The 25,282-nt window shown below is 34.3% G+C and overlaps 1 protein-coding gene across 1 annotated transcript; it reads right to left on the bottom strand.

The window, feature by feature from the left end:
• Positions 1-547: 547 nt before the first annotated feature.
• Positions 548-1,075, bottom strand: LOC115880973. Its single transcript, XM_030898318.1, has one exon. The coding sequence runs from the start codon at positions 1,073-1,075 to the stop codon at positions 548-550; it is 528 nt and encodes a 175-aa protein (XP_030754178.1).
• Positions 1,076-25,282: the final 24,207 nt, after the last annotated feature.

The raw sequence follows: 25,282 nt of genomic DNA, 5'->3' as shown, positions 1-25,282 counted from the left end.
CTCTGGACTTGGGCTGATATGTGTCAAAAGTTCCCGAAGATAGACGATGAGATCGAGGAGTGGGGAGGAGTTAAATGTCAATTTTTTCACTTTTTTGCTTATATCTCGAAAACTATGACATCTATTGAAAAACGCTTTATATATAAAAATAAAGCTGACGAAATTCTCTACAAAATTGGTTGGATGTATTTTTTTCATAGGTTTAACCTTTTAAGAGTTTTTTTTTTTTTGAGGGGGTGGTAAAAAACCTTTTATAGGCGAGTGGTGCTCGTTCCCATCACCATCTCGAGAGAAACGATCATAGAGACGAACCCCAAACAGTGTGGGTGTCGAATTGTTACCCACTAAAAAAGACCATCTCCGAGGAGTCAGCTCCTCCTCTCCCCCTTATCCGGAACCGCCGCATGGCATTACTTCGGGTTCGTACATGATCTTGGGGTTTATATCTTATCTAGCGTTATTTTTATCTATATTCTATTCTATTTATTTTTGTGGATTTCTTGCCTTTCATCTTTTCTCTTTCTATTATTTTCTTTCATAAATGCCCCTACCTGTCTAAGTCTTCTTTCATAAATGCCCCTACGCTAGTTTTGGTCATTTTCATAATCAAGGTGTCCGAAGTTAACATTCCTACATCCGACAATAAGGCAGACCTTCCTCTTTCCCATCTCGGACAACAGAACAACGTGTGCTCGGCATCGTAGATTTCGTCGCAGTACATGCAGTTGCCATTTGGTATTTTCTTTATTCTGTGCAAGAAGTCCATGAAGACTCCATGTCCGGAAAGAAACTGCGTAATGTAATAGTCCACGTCTCCGTGTTTCCTACTTGTCCAGTCCTCCACGTTGTGTATTAACTTTCTAGTCCACCTTCTCTTGTCGGATGTATCCCACTCCTCTTGCCATTTTTGATAGGTACCTCGTCGTTGATAGTTTTTCACCTCATCGTTAATCTCTGCTTTGACATATAACTCAAGCTTTTCCTCAGCTGCTAAATGCAGCGGGATCAGCCCAGCTATAACCAACACGGCATCTGTTGATATCGTACAATACGCTGAACAGATCCTTAGCGCCATTTTTTCTGTGTGGAAAGCAATATATTTTTCGTCCGTTGGAATTTTAGTGCCTCGATCCATACAGGAGCGCCGTATAGAATTATATTTTGCATTGATACCGCAAGAACTTCCCTTTTTTTTTGAGGACGGTCCTTTTAGGTTCGGAAGTAGTCCACATATAGCTTTGACAGTTCTGTTTGCTTTTCCGCAAGCATCTTTTACATGTTGACTGTAAGTTAGCCCTCTATCTAGTATTATTCCGAGGTATTTCACTGTATTAGTTCGTTAGACGTACTTCCCACCGACTTTAAATTGTATACCCTATCTTTGTCTTTCGGTTTAGAAGAATAGCAGTTGTTTTCTCTGGTGCAACTTCCAACTGGTTTTGATTCATCCACAAGTATATATAGTGTAAAGCCTCTTCGGTTTTGCGTATCATTCCTTCGGAGGTTTCAGCTGTGGTTAATACAGCCAGATCATCTGCGTAGCAGATTATTTTTACTTCTTGAGGCACCCTTATTTCTATTACGTCATCGTAAAGGATGTTCCAAAGGGTAGGACCCAAAACCGATCCCTGGGGTACGCCTCCCCCAACCTCTTCTTGGTGGTCTTTATCCAAGTTTACCGTACGCTGTGTAAAATATGATATTATAATATTTATAAGATATGTGCTGATATTTCTTCTTGTTAACTTTGACAATATTATAGGCCATGCTGCCATATTAAATGCATTTCTCACATCTACTAGGATCAGCGCATGCCATTTTTCGGGTTTGTCCTTGACGGTCTTTGTTACAAGATCAACTGCACTTATTGTTGTGACTTTTTTTATGAATCCAAACTGGTTAGGGTTAAACCCACCTTTATTTTGTATTTCTTCCATTAATCTATTGTTTATTAAATTTTCATATACTTTGGCGGTTGCGTTAATCAGGCAGATTGGACGGTATTTAGTTTCTTCTACCTTCATTTTTTTGGGCTTGTCTATGAGAATTAATTTGGAGCTTTTCCAAATATCGGGAAAATCGTTATCATTTAAAAGTTTATTAAACACCTCCAAAAAGTATTGCGAGTTATTTCGGATGATAAATTTTATTAAACATTAACTTCTGGTGGTATTCCGTCGGGGCCTGGGGCTTTTCGGCTTTTTAATTTCTCGGAAGCAACTGAGAGTTCGTTTAATGTAAATCCTTTGTAACTATTGTAACTATTTTTTTGGCCTTGTTTATACATATTCAGATTTATACCTTTAGGAGGCATAAAGAGATCTCGAAAAATGGCCGACTTCTCTTCAATTTGTAAGGTCGTCTTTCGGTTAGTTAGCTTTAGTTGTGCCTTTACAATTTTGTATCCGTCGCCAATAATATCCTCTTCTAAGTTTTCGCATAGTTCTCCCCATTTCCTTTCCTTAGCACGGTAGATGCATTTTTTGAGATTTCTTTTAGCTATCTTATACTCCTCTAATAGTACAATTTTTCCTCGTTTTTTTCTTTGAAACTTTCGTCTTTTCTTCCTAACTGCCCATATTTCATTATGTATGTCCTCTGACCACCAGTATGGCATGCTGTAATCATCGTTGCATCTAATTATTCTTGTAGTGCTTTCTTTGAATGCTTTCTGAACCAGTACTATACAACTTTCGACGGTTGCGTCGCTACGTCCGCTGACTAAACGTTTCTTGAAAATTTTATCCATTTTTGCTAGATCTGGAGCTCCCTTTTTGTGCGTTCTTTTGTCTTTATATTTAGAAACCTTTTAAGAGTGCCGCGTACTTTTCTAATTATTTGAAGTTCAATAAAACACAAAGTTTACTTAAAGCAGAATGAGTTACATAGAGGCCACTAGCTTTTTAATTTTAACAGCCGGGTGGTCGGGGTTCAAAGATCTTAATAAAAGGGCGCCACGAGATTATACTCTATGAACACGGCATATAAGATGTTACTATTAAGTAGACTTCAACACTAACCTCGAATTGTTGAGTGCAACTATCATGAACTTCAAATATTCTATAACTATTTGTACTTAAGTGACTCTAACTTAACTATCAAATCAAATCAAATCAAATCAAATCAAATCTTTTTATTAGGCCCCAATATAAAAAATATAAAAATAAACCATACTTTGGCTGACTAATAGCCTTATAGCCTAATAAGGAGTGCACCGCGATTACAAAACCGATTCACTGATTGCCAAAGGCATCAGTGTGGCACACTCGAATTTCATTTTCAATACAATAATATACCAACAACAAACAAACCCGTAAGAAAAACAGAGGACCACCGGCAAAGCAAAAAGAAACCCCGAGCGCACAGAACAAAGCGTCTGCAAGACAATTTAGCAATGTTAAAAAATATATAAATACAATTTCAACACATACACAAATACAACTATGAGACTAGACTGCAAATAATACTACTAAAAATGATTAAGCAATTTATTAAAATATCAAAAAGGTTAAGTGTATAAAGAAAATGATGAAATGTATCTGAAATGAAGTAAAGTTTAAATCGATAAGAATAAATGAAAAATGAAAATGGTCTAAGCTATACTAAATCTAAGACGTCATCCCCCTTAACTTAAACTAAGTATACTCTAAGGGCGGAATACAAATAGCAAATCTAAACCTAACTAATATCTAAACAGTCTTACTCTACTCGATGTGATATACTTGAAAACTTCCTCCGGCTGAGCTACTGTGTATAGCTACAGGGTTGCTACGGCGGTGCACAGCAGCTCGATGAATGTCACGGGAGCCCACGGATGTCAGCAGACGTACGGATGCCGGGCAGGTGTAGGACTTCAAAAGGTGAACATAAAAACCCTAAATAATATTGGTTGTCTTAGAAAAGAGCCTCAATTATCCAACAAGGACTAGCACAACGTGTAGGAATTAATAAAGGTAATAAAGAAGGACTAATCAAATCTGAACTTTACCTCAACGAGGGTTTATGATGTCCAATTGGTACCTATACACGGACAACAGGAACGGATGAAATTCTAGACGATTCTGTGCTACGGTCTGGATCGGTCTTCTTTCTCTACAATTACGAACAACCAAATAAGATTTAAGAAAGATAACACTCAACTAATCTTTCTACACCACCTGGTCGTGGAAAAGTCGAAAACCAGTCAACAATACGAATAAAAATCAGTTGAGCATTGACTCAGAATAGGCAGAAGAATTATAGCATACCTTGGACCTCTCGGGGACTTCGTGGGCACGTGAAATCGGAATATCGGTCGGAAAACTTAGACTGTTTAATCTCTTACGGAAATTGGTCGGCGGTTCATCCAAATCAACAAAATACAACCACGTCTCTGACCAAATATGTTCCGGAAGACTTAGTCCTTCATTACTGAGACCTGCTAATCACCAACAGGGAATGCTTCAGGAAACGGCAGCCAGTTCTTCACTCTTCAGTCGGTGGATACACAAGAAGTGATGCAAGGATTCGATTTCCATCACAAAATCAGATTTCAACCGGAAATCTCCCTCCAGGATAAAGATAGAGAACTATATATCTCGACTAGTCCAACTCACAAAAAGGCATAAATAAAAAACGATGTTCTAGAATATTTTCCACAACCATATTCCATATCCGGTCAATAAACGAACTTAACTTACAAATTCCCACAATTAAATGAACGAATTGCACACTGCGATCCACATCAAAAATAAACGATTCAACTACAGAATTTTATCTGATAATTATAAAATTTCAATAACCAAAACAAAGGATAAATAAATCCAAAAACATCTGATTTGATCTGACAAATGACAAGTGACGGACAGGTGATATCAAAGATATAGAGAGCTCGACAAAAAGCCTTCTGCTTGGGCGCATTCAGTGACAATATTGTGGAGCTGTAGCTGTATAATATCGCGGTGTATATCGGGTTGCATAATCGTAAAATTTAAATAAAATAATATTTAACAATAAAATTATAGTAAACATAATATCGCAAAAATAATAGTTATTTGCGTTAATTCATGAGTTAGCACACAGAGGTCGTAGCGAGGAAATTTGACTGTTACAAGAGTTTGACAACTACAAAACAAAATTGACACTATTTCTCATATTGTATTTTTGCATTTAAATCCAATTAAAGTCTAAATTTAACCTTTCATGTTAATAATGGTAATATTAAGAGATCCTTATGTTATCTTTGAGGTCTTCATTGCATCGTGACTTTTTGTCTTCCGTTGGAGAGCACTAGTGCACACAGGACTTAATAATAACTGCAAGTTAGAGATTAATTCAGGCCTGCTTTACGGTAAAAAAAACTATACCACAGCATTTAGCGCAGCTGCAAATATCGTAGAAAGTATACAAAAATCAAGAATGATGGTTTTGGTCCTTGATTGCTCAGAGTTGAAGATTTTTATCCCCGCCTGCAGGAAATTTTTCTAATGTTAAAGTAGCACGAAGCATTTGAGGCATTTGAGGTCTGCTTTCCTGAGGTTGTACAGGGTGGCGCCTCTCATACGCCGCGGAGGCTTCAAGGAGAAAGACAGTTTGTATTGAAATGAAATTTTGTGAGCATATGTAGGTTAATTCAGAGCACTTTTTAAAAATATAGAGAGTTCTACAGGGTGTCCCCCAAAAAAGTTACATATCAAAGTTGTGTTTTTTGTAATGGAACGCCCTATATATTAATTGATTTTCGGATTCTACGAGAAAAATAAAGGTGAGTTTTATAAGAGAAGTATATGACTAAAATGTAAGGTTTTTGACATATTTAACATTTTCTAGAAATATAAAGCAATTTTTAAATTACAATAAAAGCTCCCTAAATTGGAATTTACCCGGTGTAGGTTAATATGTAGTTAAATTAACTATTGTTCTTTAAATAGAATTAAAACTTGATCCAGAAAGTTATACAGGGTGAGACAAAATTAATATTGAACATTGGTCACGTTTAAAAGCATGCTACCCTCTTATTTTAAATGGAACACCCAGTATATTATTCCGATATCCAATGGAGAATTCATATCTCTTCAAAATACTATTAAGGTTGCCTACCTCTCAAACAAAGATTTTCCTAGACATTTTCATTTGCATGATTTGATCTGAGTAGATCTTTATTATTTCATAAAATGTATGTGGCTGTGATATGGTCTGACGTTACATGAGCATAGCTGTCTAATTAGTCCAACTTTAACAACTAGTTATCATTTTGTGTCAGTTAAAACAAAAAAAATTCTCAGAAATTTGCCGAAAATTCAAACTTATCCTACATAAGAGAGAACTCTAGATATGATTCTATTAGTTCGTGAATGAAGTGTCTATTAAATGCTTCTGATTTTATCTAGTCTGTTTTTTATGGGGATATGTTAAAGACAGTGTTTGGTTTCAACCAAACACTGTCGTAACAAAACTCGACCAACTAGTGTCGACAACATGCGAGAAATTATTGGAGATTGGAGGTGGAACTCCACATATGCCTTTTAAAATAAAAAGATGCTTTTAAAAAGACAAGCATTTTATGCAGTTAACAGGAAAGGAAGCATTTTGAGCATTTCATCTAGCTAATTTTTGTCGCATAATTATAGGTTTATATCTAGTTTTAATTCTGTAATAATGTTGTAAACGTGTATCTTTTTATTACCCTCGAGTATTTTACTCTACAATTTTTAATTTTTGTTGAATTAACAAAAGATATATCACACAGCCACCTAGATTTTTTCAAATAATAAAGATTTACTGACGCAAAATCATAAAAATTAAAATATTTGGGAAAATTGTTGTCTGAGGGGTAGGCAACCTTAATAATATTTTGAAGATATATAAATTCCCCATTGAACACCGGAAAAATATTCAGTCATGTCAATTAATATACAGTATGTCCCCGGATTGTCTTTACCAGAGGAAAAAAACTTTAAATATAATTAAAATTATTGACATTTGGAGAAAAATGCATTCTTCTTAAAAATGTTTTCTAAAATGGTTAATCCCGTTTATACTTTTCCAAATTTCCCTACCTTTTAGAAAAAAAAATTAAGAAAAACATTAAAATATAGTGGAATTTTCCTCACTTGAAAGTCCCCAAAAACAAAAGGCGTTTTTATGGTAATATCAATTCGATTGCATTCTTTGAAAGATGGTTATTATTAATTTTGATTAATGTCATATTCTTTGCTGTTCTTAAATATCATATTTTCCGATAACTATCATCACCCTTTCTGCAGCATTCAACTAACTAAATTTTGTGCTTCTTTAAAATTTTAAAACAACAAAAAATAGGAAACCGAAGTTATATTATCATAGAAACACGTTTTGATTTTTAGATTACGAAAAATGCCAACCATATTTTCATGTTTTTCTTAATTCAAAACTTCCTTCAATTCTTCAAAAATTCTTAAACAGTTCAATGTTTATAGAAACTTTTTAGATGAATAATTTAAATACATATCTGTATTTGTCAGTTTTCTGTAAAAATCTAAAATAAAATTATTTCTTCTGTATACAGGGTGTCATTGAAATGGTGTAAAAAAAATCAGGGGGTGCTAGTACTCCTAAAAATAGTAAAAAAAGTTCCTATAAGTATAGGACGGAAAATGCATATTAAGGGAGTTAGGGGCACTGAAAGGGGCACTCTTGGTTTATTTCGTTTTTAAAGCAATAAGATGTTTTAAAAATCATAAAATTTTGATTTTTCAATTAATTATTTGATAACTACTTGGTTACTTTTGAACCGCCATAACTTTCAAAAGTTTATGATGATTAACCAGTTGGCCACCCATCAGAGCAAACTCTTTGCCTTCAATTTTCTCGAAAACCATCGCTCTGGACGATGTGCAACAAGAGTGCCTTTTTTGTAGAAAAAAGTATGTAGTTTTCAAAAAATGAACCCACGTTGCAAAAAAAATAACCTCAAAAAAGTTATTCACGAAACAACCCCCTACCCTTGCAAAAACTACCATTTCCGCTTTTCCAAATAATTTTTCAGTATCACCAATTGATTTAGGGTCAAAAGTTATGGCAGGGGATTTTTTTTCGAAATTTTATCTCGTTTCTTAAGCATGCAATTTCAAACAAAGGGTGAATTTTTCTAAATTCACCCTTTCAGTGCCACTAACTCCCTTAGTATGCATTTTTCGCCCTATACTTATAGGAACTTTTTTTACTATTTTTAGGAGTACTATCACCCCCTGATTTTTTTACACCATTTCAATGACACCCTTCTTAGTTCCTAAATGTATTTTTTGTATCCCTCATGAGATGAATATATTCAGGAAACTACCTTGGTTTATTACATGACCTATGTTACAGTAACCTTTGCTCCGCTCAATTTTCTAATCTTATACTGGCGTCATCTTATACATATGCAAAACACAAACCAATTATAAGGTACTTATATGCAAATGGCGAAACGACACCCGCCATTAAACTATAATTTATCAGGCGGTGTCAGAAGAGACCGGGCTTGAAGTTTAATTAGTCCGACGTAATTTAAAGACAACCAAGGCCGCAGTAAACTAGAGACCGTAAGTTCGGCTGTAAATAACTTTCGAATTACAGTTGGTCGTTAGTTGAGTGAGAAGCCATGGCAATTTGTTCGAGCTACAATATGCTCTCTATGATCCACGCTTCGGTGTGATAAAATGGAAGAGTCTACAATAATTACGTAATAAAATACGTAGTAAAATATTATAAATATAATAAATCCGGATTTATTTTCGAATAAAAAGATTAAGGAAGAAGTGAGTATAAATAAGGGCCGTTAATAGTAAACTATCTATTAAAACTCACCTAGCAATTAAATACACATTTGATAAACAAATTGTCACATCAGAAGTTAAACAACAAAGTGCCACAATTATCTAAAACCATCGTAATGGTCGTTAATAATGAAGACGAAACAGGTTTTATTCAAGCCAAATTTTTGAACTGCACAAACTAATAGCCGAGATGTGAAATCCCGCCTGTTTTTCTAGAAGGGGAGGGGGAGGCTTATTCATGGCTAATATTAATTTTTTGCATGATAATGAATAAATTTATTTATTAATAAAACGGTTATCTCCTACTGATTTCGGATGGCCGTTAAATGTATACGAATTGCGACCTATCATACATACCCAACCCGCATTACCAAGTGGAGTCCAAGAGTTAATTCGACGCCAAAGTATACCTGACATGGAACGGGCAAAGAAAATCAAGCCGAAGAAATTATCGTTTAAGATTCAGCTATGGAAGACAGTAACTCAGATGAAGAATTAGATAACTAATACAAAAATAATAATTTGTGTGTTGTTTATCTAATTCTTCATCATAGATAATGGACAAACATATAAAGAATAATAATAATAATAATAATAATTTATTCATGTCAAAAAAAATTACAAAGAACAATTTACACACGTCAATAAAATACAGAAAAAATAAACATTCAAACAATGCACTAAATAAAATCTTACTAGCTAAATACTCAGGTAGGACAATATAATGAAAAACTGAAATCCATAAATTCATGATAAGTATAGAAACTGTTATCAATTAAAATTTTTTTAATTTCTCTTTTAAAACCTTTCAAACACATACTTTTAAAATGCTTTGGCAGAACATTGTATAGTTTTATGGCCCAATAGCCCGGTCAAGTCTGACACCTTCTCAGTCGCCAATATATGGGTGCAATGCACTCTCTATTCCTTGTAGTATAGTTATGTATGTTCTCGTGTGCCACAAAACAATGCAAATTTTCCCTTATATAGAGCAGGTTCTGGAATATATAAATGGATGGCAATGTAAGTATGTTCATTCTTTTAAATACTGTTCTGCAGTCGTCTGCAAAATGTAGCCCCCCAATAAGCCTCAGAGCTTTTCGTTGCAAACGGAAAACCCGGGAAATATCGGGAGAGTGACCCCATGCAAGAATTGCGTAGGTTAAGTGGCTATGGAAAATTGAGAAATATGCAGTCATAAATACATCCGTCGACATTCTGGTCTTTAAACCACGCAATAAATACAAAACTTTAGACAACCTACTTGCGCGTGCGTCAATATGAGCACCCCATTGTAGTCGTGGCTCAAGATAAACTCCCAGAAATTTTACAGGGTCTAATCTTGAATCTTTTATGTCTCTCATTGAAAAAATCATTCTGTTTGTTTTATCTTTATTCAAAAGTAATTTGTTAGCTTTAAACGAATCTTCTGCCACATCCTGAGAAAACATAGACGCTTCAATGGACGCTTCCAATGAAGAGCCTGGCACCAATATCGTCGTGTCGTCAGCAAAAAGAGTGTAGTTTGGTTCATTGTAGCACTGTGGTAGATCATTAATGAAAATCAAAAAAAGAACGGGGCCCAAAACAGATCCTGGGGCACGCCAATACTTAGTTTGCGCTTTTCTGATATCGCCCCAGAATATTGTACTGTCTGATATCTGTCTTCCAAATAAGACTTTATCAGATTAATACTTCGTGTACAAAAATTGTAAGCTTTAAGTTTTTTCAAGAGAATCTCCAAATCTAAACAGTCAAATGCCTTACTTAAATCGCAAAAAAGGACTGCGCAATACTGACGATGATGAAAAGAATCTAATATTTCTGAAATTAAATTAAGGATTACTAGTCCTGTGTTCTTTTTCTCTCTGAATCCAAACTGCGATTCGTTAAAAAGGTTATTGTCTTCAAAGTAGTTTATTATCTGTTTGGCTAAACATATCTCAAATACCTTGGAAATTATTGGGAGCAAGGATATAGGTCTATAGTTTTCCATCTCATCAGGATCATTTTTCTTATATATAGGTATAACTATAGCTTCTTTTAATATGTATGGAAATATGCCGTCTTTGATACATAAATTAATTAATTTCGTTAACGGTACTAAAATATGATTTTTTACGGTTTTAATCAGCTTTACATTTAAACCGAATATATCACGGCTATTTTTATTAACTATATTGTCAATCACTTCACGGACATCGTTGAATGTAACTTTTCTAAAGATAAAACCAATATCGGGAACTCCAGGCAGCCGGCCCAAATTCTCAAAACGATCATCATGTACAATGGGAATACTTCTAATATCCGTTGCTATATTTGAAAAGTCATTTTTGAAGTCTTCTGCTGTTATTTTAGTTGTTTCAGCGGATATCTTATGTTTGCCAGAGTGCTTATTTATTATTTCCCACATACATTTTGCAGAATTTTTGAACTACGCAGCCAGTTATCATTTACCGAGATTTTAGCCCTACTAATGGCTTCTCTATATTTTTCTTATGAATTATATATGCTTGTTTTAAAGTTGGGATTATACCGTCCAAACTGTTTATTTACATCATTGAGCCATGACAAACGGTCCCTCATTGCTTTGAGTTCTTCATTAAACCAACTATTTAAGCCGGGTTGGTCGGATCGTAAGTTATATTTTTTTCTGAAATGAATTTAAGTAACATTCTTTTAAAATGCATATATAAATCGATAAAATTTATCGTCAATATTTGTGTTCTTATCATTTATAAAATTCCAATCAATTTGAGCGACCTTATTATAAAGGATAAATAAGCCTCTTTGTGTTATTGGTCTACAAGTCCGCTAATACCTGTGTAAACATAGCAGTACCAACATTCAAGATTAAAGGTCAATCTCCTGCGCCATGTGGTCCGATATATTGAAATCTATAACCTTAGAAGACAAAATCCCTTGCGTCGGAGCTAACAAAAATATTATCGAGGCAAAAATTATGTCGGGTTGAAGAATGTATAGTCTGTTTTAAATTGTAACTTACCAAAAGATCACACAGTTCTAGTGAGTTAACGTCTTGCGTGTTAAAATGAACATTGAAATCTCCAGCCATTACGACAGTTTTGCAAGCATCCAGCGCACCGAGAACGCTCTCCACATTACCCATGAAAGTGTCAAACTGGCCGGACGGAGACCTATACAAAACTAATACATACATATTAAAATTTACATGTTTTACGCGCCAAGAAAAAATATTGCATTAGTCTTAATTTATTATTTATGTGATTCCACGCTTTCACGTATAATTTGCCCCTTGCTTCTCATACGGAAAGAGTTAGATTAAAATAGCCAAACTGTACCTAACAACCCATATGCCTTGACGCATATTCTTTTTTATAATAATATGGGCTTTCTTTATCCGCCGGCCCAAACATCCATATCCATAAAATAGTTGGTCCATACATACAAATACCTAGGCGTTACTTTGGATAAATCGAAAAACGACAACGAAATAAACTCCAGAATAGTCAAGGCCAGAAACACAATAAAATGTTTTGTTTGAATAATATATACTGGAGTAACTAAATAGGCAAAGACAGAAAACTAAGGATTTATGATGTGATAATCAAGAGCAATCTGTTATTTGGGGCGGAAACATGGAGGTTAACGGAGAACAACAACAGAAAATTACTGGCGGTAGAAATGGACGCGATAAGGAGATTAGCTCGAACATCAAGGTTGGATAGACTACGAAACGAGACAATCAGGGACAAAATGGGTGGACAAAAAACTATTGTGGAGGAAATAGAGATTGCCCAACTGAAGTGGTATGGACATGTGAGAAGGATATACAACTCGCGACTGCCTCAGAAGGTACTAAACCGGCTTCCACAAAAGAGAAGGAAACGGGGAAAGCCAAGGGCAAACTGGATGAAGGGGGTACTGAAAATACTTCTGGCCGCGTTTATATGGGACCCATCTTTGAAAAAAACGAGTTCAATAACCTGCCTAATCAACTTGTCAACACGTAAGTCGATAGTTTAGCCGGCGTTGATCATCGAAGGACGTTTGAGGGCCGAAATGAGGTCTTATTAATTTATCAGTGTGTGTGTGTGTGTGTGTGTGTGTGTGTGTGGGCCAACTATTTTATGGATATGGATGTTTGTCTGGGCCGGCGGATATGGGTTGTTAAGTACAGTTTGGCTATTTTAATCTAACTCTTTCCGCATGAGAAGCAAGGGGCAAATTATACGTGAAAGCGTGGAATCGCATAAATAATAAATTAAGACTAATGCAATAGTTTTTCTTGGCGCGTAGAATATGTAAATGCATTAAAGGGAATAATTAATTAAATCATTAGTTCCAAAACATAATAACTCGGATCTCATCGGATCTGCTGATACATTTTGCTAAAATTTGGGCTATTAGGACCTATATCTTTTATGATTATTATTTTTTTAATTAACAACTTAGGCCAAAGAAAAAGCTTGCATGGTTTCCACCGCCAACAGGCGTAAAATTTATTGGGATAAGATTTTATCCTTTGAATATTGTTGTAAATAATAATTATCATTTAATTAGTGCTAACTTATCAAAGTTCACAACATGGCGAAATTTCAACAAAATCGGCCAACGGATATTTGGGATATTAATAAAAAAGGTCTATTAGAAAACACCTTGACCCCTGTATCTTTAAAATTATTATATTTCCGGATATATTTCCGGACACACGTTTATATGAACTTTTTACCTTAAAACACTCAAAGAATCACCTCCTGAAGTTTGGCCAGATACTTAATTAACACCCTGTATTTAAAAATGGCTAGCTAGTGATTTAGTAAGCTATGTTTATTTTAATGGGAAAAATGCATCTCATAAAAAATAAACAAACTCATAATACAAATACTATATACTAATTAATTCATTTTAAATGTATCTAAATAGGCATTTTAATAATTGAAAAATGGTCAGAAACTTAATTAACATCCTGTATTTAAAAATGGCTAGCTAGTGATTTAGTAAGCTATGTTTATTTTAATGGGAAAAATGCATCTCATAAAAAATAAACAAACTCATAATACAAATACTATATACTAATTAATTCATTTTAAATGTATCTAAATAGGCATTTTAATAATTGAATAATGGTCAGGAACTTAATTAACATCCTGTATTTAAAAATGGCTAGCTAGTGATTTAGTAAGCTATGTTTATTTTAATGGGAAAAATGCATCTCATAAAAAATAAACAAACTCATAATACAAATACTATACACTAATTAATTCATTTTAAATGTACCTAAATAGGCATTTTAATAATTGAAAAATGGTCAGGAGCACTTAAAATCACTTCATAGAATATACCAAATATGCAAAAAAATCCAATAAAAAACCACAAATGGCACATTAAAATCTGCATTATCTCAAATCAAACTATACCTAAACGGCTAATAAAATAATAATGACAAGACTAAATAAAAGTGACAAGACGCCGACATCGATAACGCGATGAGCAGTTTTAAATAATTATTATATTATTCCGAGTTATTATTACATACGTGTTTTACAATTATTGTAATACAGTAGCATTCCTTCAAATAAATTTTAATTTAAGTATTGTTAATATAGTCATATTAATTATTATAGCCCGTATGATTTCTAAAATAAAAAAATCAAGGCGTGTTTTTATCAGAATTATTAAATGATTAAAAATAAGTAGAAATAGTTAATATTTATTAACTTCGTAAGTGTTATATTTTAATACAATTAGGGACTATCTTAAGTTTAAATTATGGTAAACTTGTATGAGTTTCAATCATTTATATTTAAAATGTTAGGAAAGACAAAGAGATTTTAGGCAAGAGGGAAACCAATATGGGGGGGGAGGACTGCGTAACTAGTAATTAAAACTTAACAATTTTTTTTACTTGATATTTTTCTGGTCGTTCACGTTGCACTTTAACTCTTCGTTGTGTCACACACAATCTAAATTTCGGATATGATGCAGAACTGATAAATTGGATTAAATATATTAATCGCAAGGTACGCAAAGAAATATTTTTGTTAACTTTGCAAATAATTAAGGCATGCAATAATTTAAAAAAATTTTGACGTGAGATTATTTCATAACTCTTGGAAGTCTTGAATGATAAAGATTTGAATTATTATGGGTCTGTTTTGTTTAAGAAGCTAACAAGTAATTTCAAAAACTCAACTATCAAAATATATTGGTAGCAAATTTTTAAAAGTATGCATAGTTATAATGTTCTATATTAATTGGACATACTGAATATAAACTAGGTATAGTTGTTGCAATCGATAATATATTCTCCTGCTTATTTTCAGCACAACAAAATCCTTTATGATGAAACGAAAAAAAAAATACCGCTACTCATATTATGGGCACCTATGTATTTTTAATTTCATAATGATGTTTAAAAATACATAGGTACATACTATGAGTAGTGGTTGTGACGGTTTTTTATTAGGCATGATGAAAAGAAGCTGTAAACTAAATTATCGTTGGAGCCAACTACAACATGATGTGTAATATAATACGTAATTTTACACATATTTTCCTTAATAAAGACGATTTTTATTATTATTATGATACAGAGATTAAAACTAGTTCACTCTAATTGCTTCAACGACTATTTTATATTACTATTTACACTGATAAAAATGTCATCTTCACTTTGTTTCATTTTCCTTTCATTACGACCCCTCTTTCTGTCGTAATTAATAACATAAAACCTTAATCTCGTTTATTTGCGAAAGTTTTTTATTGGCATTCGTCAACCGCTTTATGTCTCCGTTCATTATAACTTAATTGCAAACAGTATTTTGCTTTCGGAATGAGTCAGGGATTTGCGACGAGTTTTTGAAAATAATTTATTATCGAGAACTCATTGTTGTAGATATTTTATAAGAATACTTATTGCAATGTAAAAAATCTTCAGAAAATAATTTACAGAGAAATAAACTACTCAAAACAATTATCGCATATTTTCTAAAAAAATATTAATTGGAAAAACAAGACACTTTGAATTCTCTGACTTTTGGGAAATGCTCTCAACGGGGACAGCAGACGCTGAGATGGGTACCAAAAGTGTAGCTGTTAAAATAACACAAGGAACTCTACAACCTCCCTTTTAATGGTGAGTGGTAGTGGATAAACTCCTAGACAAATTAACTCTAGCAGGAATACACTGCATAGGGTATGCAAATGACATAGTCATGATTGCTCGGGGGATACATGAAAGTACCCTGTGTGATATTATCCAAAAAGGACTCCGTATCACTGAGAGATGATGCAGGACTGTCGGGCTGAGCATCAACTCAAACGTAGTACCGCGGTAGTGCCATTCACCAGAGACCAGTCTGAAAAACTTGAAAATAATCCATGTAGATAGAAAGGAAATACTACCATAATGGAAAGTCAAATACCTGGGAATAATCCTGAGCAGTAAACTTCTATGGAAGTCATATTAAGAAAATTACCAGCAAAACCACAAAGGCTCTCATGATTGCAGAAGACTGGCGGGAAATAGATGCCCCTAACATTTTGCGCTGGATATATACCATCATAGTACGACCTATAATTACCTATGGAGCAGTTAGTTTGTGCACAAGAATAGAGCAACGTACACCAAGGAAAACCATGTGCAAAATACAGAGACTAACAAACAATATTTATATTTTTGCTAGTTCTCTTCTTCTTGTTTTCTACCTACGTTTAGGTAAATTAAAAGATTTCAATTGAATAAAACGTCGCCGTCGTCGAATTTTCCACAAAATACTGTTTTAATTCCATCTTAAACTCTGAAAACAATCTACTAAATACACAACGTTAGCGAAAATTTAAAGAAAAGAATTTATATCTTCAGATTTACCTCAAAAAGGCGACGCCATCCAAAAAGGAAAACCGCTAGTCTTTTTTCAGGTCTTAATATCTCTAGAAGCTTTTAACGTATTGGCCTCTTTTCCCAAAATCCTGTAAGAAGCTTATATTTTGGTACTTTAACAATAAAAGGGATCTAAAACAATGTTTTACTTGATTTAAGAGTTTGTCGAGAGTCTCAAACAAATGCCGAAAGATTACAGAAGAACAAAACTTTAAATAAACTTGCTTTACTTTGCTTTACTTAACTAAAATTGTTTTTGATATTATTTCGTCATATAAAGAAAAATTAAAAATATAGGAATATATAAAGTCACTTAGATAAAATTTAGTTTTATAATGGAATTTCTTGAAATAAATATTGATAATGAGAAGAAATCAAGCTTACTTTAATTTTTTTTCGAATAATTTTATATTACCTACAGGGTGTTTCAAAAAACAGGTGCCATTTCTTGTGGGGAGATTCCTCACGTAAAAATAAGGTTTATTTTTTATATCAACATAGGTCCGATTGTGCTTTTTTATTCTGCGAACAATAGAAGATAGATATGCAAAAGAAAGTGATACTTGGATTCCTTTGTCTATAGAGGAAAATAAGTATAGTCGACCACGACTATACTTATTACTACTTATTACTTACAATACTTATACACTACTGGCAAAGGAATATTAGCAATAGGAGGTTTTCATTGCGATAAAAAAAGATGGTAAGGCTGCAAAATACACTGCAGTGCAACAGAGACGGATAAAGTGTCTTTTCCCTACCATCGTATAGGGGAAGTGATCATAGAAGTGATACGACGAGAGAGCCCCTGCGAGAAGGGGCGCCGGGCGGGTCTTTAAGACGCTTGTGTGGGGGCTACCGCCTACTAATAGAACAGAATCGAAAAAATAGAAACAGGACGGACAGTGTTGCCATTCAATTAAATCGAAATTATGTTGGCTTGTCAAAATCCTAAATCTTCTAATCCCATTATCTTGCCTACTTAATGAAATATTAAATAAAGTACGAAACAATTTTACGAATGTTTTCTCTAGGCACATAACTTCTTTCTAAAACGAAAAGTAACATGCAAAACTTTGATATCATTTCTAAAATAGCAAGTGCAATTCTATGAAATGGCAATACTGTACGATCTTCCTAGCAGTCGCCCCGACACAGTCGGTCGGCGGCGGCGCTTCACAAAGCCGCGGCTGTGACAAAGGAATTAGGCCGAAAAAAACTTTATAAGGAGTAGACGAACAGGGTTGCCGGGTTTGTTAGATTATAATTCCATACGAGAACAAAATTCTCGGTAGATCTTCAACAAAAATTAAAAGTACAGAAACGAAATAAAATATAATATTTAAGTCCAAAATTAGCATTCCTATGTGTCGTAATAATAGATCATCAAATAAAATACAAATATAATAAATATAACAAGAATTAGAAATAGCTAGGTATATTATTTGATATTAAAAAAAAATATTGAATTAAATAATATTAATATATTAATAAAAACATATAAAACTATAACAAGTAGGGATAGCAGTCACAAATTAGTGTAACAGTCACTTTTTACCTTTGTACAAATTTTGATCAGTGATATCTAAAATTAATTTCATTTCAATGGTAAAGCTGTAGCAACTCTCAACTCTTTTTTCATATTAATAAATTTTTTTGACGGGAAAATCACTAAATATTGTCCGAATTTAGGTTGTTTCTTAACTTAAATTTTGTTTTTGTTTACATTTTTTGGGGGAAAATATGGGTTCAACTTTAGTAGATGAATGAAATAAAATCTTTTCAAAAGATATCAACTTCTTCGGGCATGCCGCCAATCCCGCGCCTAATAAGGAGTAATAAGGATTTTTAGGAATATCTCTGTAACTCTGCAACTAGACAGAACGATGACCTGTATGTCTGTTATTACTAAATAAAATTTAATGAAACAATAATAAAGTCAGATTATATAGATTCCAACGCGGCAGTCGCTTAATTTTTAGTCAAATAAGTCAGCTTTTTAAAAGTGCTTCTATTGTAAAAACTAAAGACGCAGTTGAATATATCGTTGGGTTTTTCTTTAAATCGGTAGATCGGTAGCTTACAGACGAAACCGGTAGACCTGGCAACTCTGTGATGAACTGACGGGAGTCGGAATAGCGAGGTGCGGAGGCGCGGGAAGGGAAATAAAATAATGGCGATAAATAAAGGGCAGGGAGATGGGTATCATGAGTGGATGGGAGGTGGCGGAATTCCAAAATTTGTTATCTTATTGGAGTTTGTCTAAGTAGACAGTCGTAGTGGAAGTGGAAACGGGGAAGTTGTTGTCCATCTCTGTTTAAGCATAGACTTTTTATAGGCGTTTCATTCCAATGCATGTAATTCCTATGCCTAGAGATCCATTGCTGGGCCTGTATACGTATCGTATACAGGCCGTATATATAATATATCTATATATAATCATGTCTCTCTTTCTAATATTACAGAAAGCGTATGTAAAAACTATCTTCACCACAATTTTAAATAAAAAATCCTGAACCATTCATAGAGCTTCACAAGTTGTAAAACGTACAGACCGCACATACTGCCGAGCTGGGAATATCGCCGCAGTCAAAACGAAATTATAATTTGATTCGCGGCGGTGAAAATTTTCAAACTTCGTTCGCCGGCACAAAAATAACACGAAATCTTCCGGCGGAAACGAGAGAGCCAATTGGCGAGCGTTGATTATACGCTGCTGTCGGAATGAAAACAATTTACCTAACTCTGCGCTCTCCCATCCAGGTAATTGCGTGATATTTGGGTCGGCCATTAAACTACGTGGAAAATTGTTTTGTGAAATAACTAAAGCGGAACATTTTTTTCAAACGAAATCGACGTAATCTTCTATTTATTGAAAAGTATATTATACGTTAACTTGGACCATTAAATTTACAAAATAAAACGTATAAAAGTACGATTTTGTAAAAAACTTACTTTACATTTTTATTTCTCATAATTTTTCTTTTATGCTTTTTATATCTATGTTTTGTGAGATATGTATGTAAGATATATATGTTGTGAGATATGTATGTTATCATTCTCCATTTGTTTCTGTCTTTCGCCTTTATTCTCCACCCATCCACTCTTATCCTCTTCCAAGTCCTCATCAACATAGTTTTTCCATCTGGTTCTCGGTCTACTCTTTCCACCCATTTTACGTTTCATTATCATACTAGGAACTTTTGCTTCAGCCATTCTTTCATTGTGTCCCAACCATCTCAGTCTTTGTGCTCTTGCTACTCCCGTTATACTTGGTGCCCGATATAGTTGCTTTAATTCTTCATTTGCTTTTCTGGTCGATATGTTGTCTATCTTCTTTCCTCAAAAAATCTTTCTCAGTATTTTTATTTCCCAAATCTCTAGCCTCGAACTTTCCGTTGCATTGAACAGCACTATTGGTCGTATCATTGTTTGATTCCAAAGACATTATAAAGCTGGACCGAACATCTCATTCATAAATACTCGTTGGTAGTGTATCAAACATTCCAATGTGTCAAACAAGGACAGAAGAGATAGAGAAGTCTAAAATTTCCGACCCCGGCAACTAGGCGCATTTGGATTGTTCTAATGGCCAGTGGCGTATCGTTTTTTGGAACGAATTTAATTAGTAAAGTAAAAGTAAAGTAATTAGTAAAATGTTTACTCCATATTAATATACTACATTAACACTTTTTCGTCAGGTGAGTTTTATTATAAGGTCTAATATAATAATATAATTAATATCCCACATATACTTATGTTGAAACATTAGTAGGTAGTTTTCGAAAATCGCTCCAACGTCGATTTTCAATTTAAACTTTCAGTTAATTCTATATAAACTTTCAGTTACTTTTGAATATTTACAGGGTGACTCAGGCTTCCGAAACAGTTCTATATTAAGTTTGTGGTTGGTGACTTTTCTTTCAATTTTTTTTTCAGAATATGGAGGCAATGGTAAAGCATATTTTAGACATTTTTGTAAACATAGGTGGCCGGAACATATTTTCAAACTAAAGTTGTAGATTTGCCATTAAATTTCCATTCCAGAAATACCTAGGGTTGCCACTTGTCCATTTTTGAAAAGGACAGACCTTTTTAGGAATAACTTGTCCTTTTGACTTTTTTTTAGTTAAAAAGTCATTTTGATTTACGTATTTTCCCTGAGAAAATTACCTACAGCAAACAGAAATATTCTTTTCGTCCAAATTTAATTGGGAATTTACTAAAAATTAACTAAAACTTATAAATACATTTTTCTTATTTAGAATAGGCAACATTATTTAGAACTTCCCGTTTAATCTCAAATGATAGTTTAGGTCTTAGTTTTACCTTTTTTTATCTTAAAAAGAACTTTTCAAAATTAGTAATTAGTAACGATTTAGTTAGTTCGCAATCGATAGCTTCCTGTGAAGTACTGTGTTCTAGTTGTTTAATCTTGTATTATTAATAACTTTTCCTATACCTAAAATCAATATTTAATGAGAAAATTGTGTTTTTTTTCAAAGACAAAATTTGACTTACGGTCTTCTTCTTGTATTATGATGGCTCTGATACGAGGCAATTGCCTTTTAGTCTCTCAATAGAAGGCATTTATCATTAAAAGTATAAAATCTGTGTACTACAGTATGGGATTTCTGTCGCATGATAATGATTGACTATTACGTTTATTTACAAATCCATTACTTTCAAGGGATTCATTCCACTTTCAAGGATTTCAGATAATCAAATTTTACTTAAATGTCTCAATCTTCATGAACTGTATTAAATATATGTTTTGCGGTTTGAATCACCCTGTATGTTGACAAAAATATTTTGAAAATGTGCGTTACAATGGCCCTCATCTTATGTAAAAAATTGAAATAAAAATCACAAACCAAAAACGTAATAGGTAAGCTTTTTTGGAGGCCTGGGTCACTCTGTATATAGGTATGTATAAAACTAGTAGCCTAAGTATTATTTACAGTTCGTCCCATTCCAAATAAAGTTAAACACACCGTACAAATAACTCTAGGAAGATGTATTTGTGTAAAAAATTGTCTAAAGGTGGTAAAAAATTATCTAAACAAAGCCGAAGGGGCAGATATAATAAAGCAATAAAATGTAAAAAAGGTCGGGTAAACACCTTTGTTTATTTGTTGAGTAAAATTCCTTTAGAATATCGTATATAATGACCAAAATATGACGCAATTTAAGAAAAAAAATCTCACTTTTTGGCTTATAATAAAGTTTCAAATGCAACGTTTATATTCAAATTTGTTATGATCTACAACAGTTAGGTAGTAATTGAGACGAATTATAATTCAATTACCGGCTACTACGTTCTTGTTTTAATCGATCAAAATTCAACAAATATAATTAGAAATTATTTTAATTGTAAGAGGCTCCCTTATGGGACGCCTATGTACAATTACGCCGGAAATATAAAACGTCAAAACAATACCTACCTGTGAAAAGACAAATTCGGGTAATTTGAGCTTATTTTTCCACACACTTGACACTGTCGTACCATATCGAACATTCGCAGATTCAAAAGTACGTTAAACAAAAACAAAACCTACTGAAAAACACTGAAAAATTCACTTCGGACTTGATTCCGACTTCAAACACACCGTAAGCTAAACGTAGTACGCTATAACGGACCAAGGGACGTCGCGAGGGGTGGTGGGACGGACGGCTCATTTCATTCTGGAAGACTAGCAGCGACGTTGCCAATAGTTCTAGACGTAAACATATCCTTTAATAGTAACGCATATATCCTCTGGTTAATAACATATTATTACGCATTAATATTAATTAAGAAATTGAGATTTATTGATATCCGGTGAATGTTTTAAAATCACCTTTTCTGCAAATCAAGCTAAGTAGATAGGCGCAAATTTGATATGTCGCAATGTCGCCTTCTCTATCTCAGTTGGTTTTTACAGTACGTCGTCAACCTCCGAATGTTTGATCGGGTTAAAATGCATAATGTGATATCTGTTCTTCCTAAATCTATGATTGATTCATTCTGTTTTGTAAACTTGTGCCACAATTTCCTGAGTTACATTTGGTTTCCTTAGAAATACGGTTAGGTATGTGCTCGGGTATGTGAATGTATGTATACAGGGTGATTCCTGTAAGTCGGTCATGCTTTCGAGGAATGATAGGGGACGTCGAAATATTAATTTTGATATAGTACACTATGGGTCGGAAATTACTCTTACGCAAGATACAGGGTATTAAAGTTTTTGAAAAATTAAAGATATTCTTTAATAGTTTTTTAACAGTTGAAGGTATCGTTATAAAATTTCATTATAGGAATCTACCTAACAGAGACACTTTAAATGTAAAAAGGTTTTAGTTTCAACCAGTGGCGTAGATGTGATACGCATTTGGTAATTTTTTCAAAAAAAAAATAGTTCGCCACTGATAAAAATAAAAACTTCGGAGTTTTACATGCATTCGTCTATTGTTTTCAAATTCATTTGTACTCGCATGCTCTATCAACTCTATTTTTATTTTTTTACAATAGTATTAGCGATTCTAGTTTTTATGTTGAAACGTGATATAAGCTAATATGTAAAATCCGCATGCAATTCATTACAATTAAACACGAACGAAAAAATGTCTCTATTTTTTGTTGAAGTTGAATTAACAATGTTTTATAGCTCTGCACTGTTTCAGATTGGAAATAATTCTAAATAGAATTCAAATGTATGGAGCTAAAATTGGTTTAATTACGCCTGGATAAATTTTAATTTGGAATGTCACTTGTCTCGGACGTTGAGTGGATTCGCTACGGACTTTATTTTGAAAACAATTGTATATTTTTGCATTGGTAAATACCAACATTATTTTGTTTTAGTTTTTTGTAGGTGTTTTGTGTATATTTCAGACAATATTATTACCTTAGAGAGCCGTAGTGTTTTTCTATGAATATAATAATATCAAATTATTATAATTACAGTTTAATATCTTCCCCTAGGAGATGCAAGACCTTGTGGTTGGTGGGGAAGCTCCTACTCAGGTGCCAGGAAGAACCCCCTCTGGTACTTTGGCTGGGTCTAAGTTAGATTAGGTTGCTGGGGTTTAAGATCATATTTTATCCCTCTCTTGGAGGCCTTGGGTCCATTGCAATAACTCTGTGTTATTGTACCAAACCTTCCTTTCGTTCTTTCTTTGAGTTAAAGCACTTCCAGCTTTGTCAATTCCCGATGTCGCTGATGTTGGCTTCTGCTGCTTCCTCTAGTCCTTCCGAAAAATATTGCCCTAAAGTTTTAAAGCGTCGGTATTCCAGTGCCGGACAGTGGCACAGCAGGTGCTTTATGGTTAGTTTTTCCTCTCCGCATTCTCTGCAGTAGTCATCGCGTTGTTGGAAACTTTCCATCTCACGAGGTTTACCCCCGTGGGGCAGTACCCAGTGATGACACCTACAAGTATGCGTACTAGGTTCTTTTTGCGCTCTAGTAATTGTTTTGTCTTTTTGTTATCTACCACTAGTCACAGTTTTCGAGCTGTAATGCAATCCTCACGGTTTTGCCACGTCTCTTGCGGCTTGGCCTTGATGGTAGTTCCTATAGCTTCATTCACTATGTGTGTTCATCTGCCACGGTGTTTTTCCTGGCTGGGTCTAAAGAGCGTCTCATTTTCTTGTTCCCGGCTGTATTGTCGTGGCCAGGAAATTGCACTAAGACGTATAACGATCGGGGCAATAACAATGCCCCTGTCTGTCATACGAGGCACCCTCTGCTGCCTGTCGTCATGTATCACGGGCAGAGTGTGTGGGGGGTCTTAGCTTAATCGCTCGGACCAAGAGGAAAAAACCACGCCAAAAATCTAAATCCTATGGTGGCGGGACCAGGTCAAAGGGATGTGTGGCTAGAGAGAAGACTAGCCTCTACTAGCCAACCTTGGGGCATAAGGGGGCAACCCATTGTATTATCGTCTCCTTTACTTCTAAATGCTGGGTTTGGTTTGGACCAGAAGAAGTGGACCTAACTTTTGCCGTGTAATATACTTCAAATCCAAGGAGGCAATAGAGAAAGAGGGATATATTTTCTATTATAGATTCGGGACATACGCCGGTATCAGGTCCAAGGAGAGATCAAGTTAAAGGGGTGGAGAAAATGGAGACAGATCTTCCAGTGTCCACTTCACGCGTACTTCAGCCGGAGGCAAGCTCCTCGACTATGAAAGGCACGGACGGCTAACCCCACCGTGAATTGGTGTACGAAAACGCGAAAAACCTCGTAGGAGGTAGATGCCTATTCTTCGGAGGATAAATATCTGTTGTTAGAGGAGGATGCCCCTCTTACAACAGGAAGATCCCCATGTATGATGAGTTATAGACTGTATGATGAGCTATAACTCAAGAAAGGGAGACACAATAGATATTTAAGGTTGCGGGGATTAACCACTCCCCCCTACCTCTTACTTATTCTACATTCTTCTACATACTTCATACATACAGCTGGTTCCAAAAAAAATGAATACGACTCTACACATTTTTTTCGAATATTTGGGCAGTGTATATTTATGTGTCAAGTATTTTGACATGTTAAGGTTATTGTGACATTGTATAAAACAACTTTTCTTGTGACAAAGTGGCAAATAAATTTTTCAGAACGTCAGCATGACATGAGTATAGAAATGGGGGACT

Source organism: Sitophilus oryzae, unplaced genomic scaffold (assembly GCF_002938485.1).
Source record: "Sitophilus oryzae breed Bouriz unplaced genomic scaffold, Soryzae_2.0 scaffold_1684_pilon_pilon, whole genome shotgun sequence".
Classification (NCBI taxonomy): Eukaryota; Metazoa; Arthropoda; class Insecta; order Coleoptera; family Curculionidae; genus Sitophilus; species Sitophilus oryzae.
Note: the sequence above shows the minus strand (reverse complement) of the source record. Positions and strands in the feature narration are given on the sequence as shown.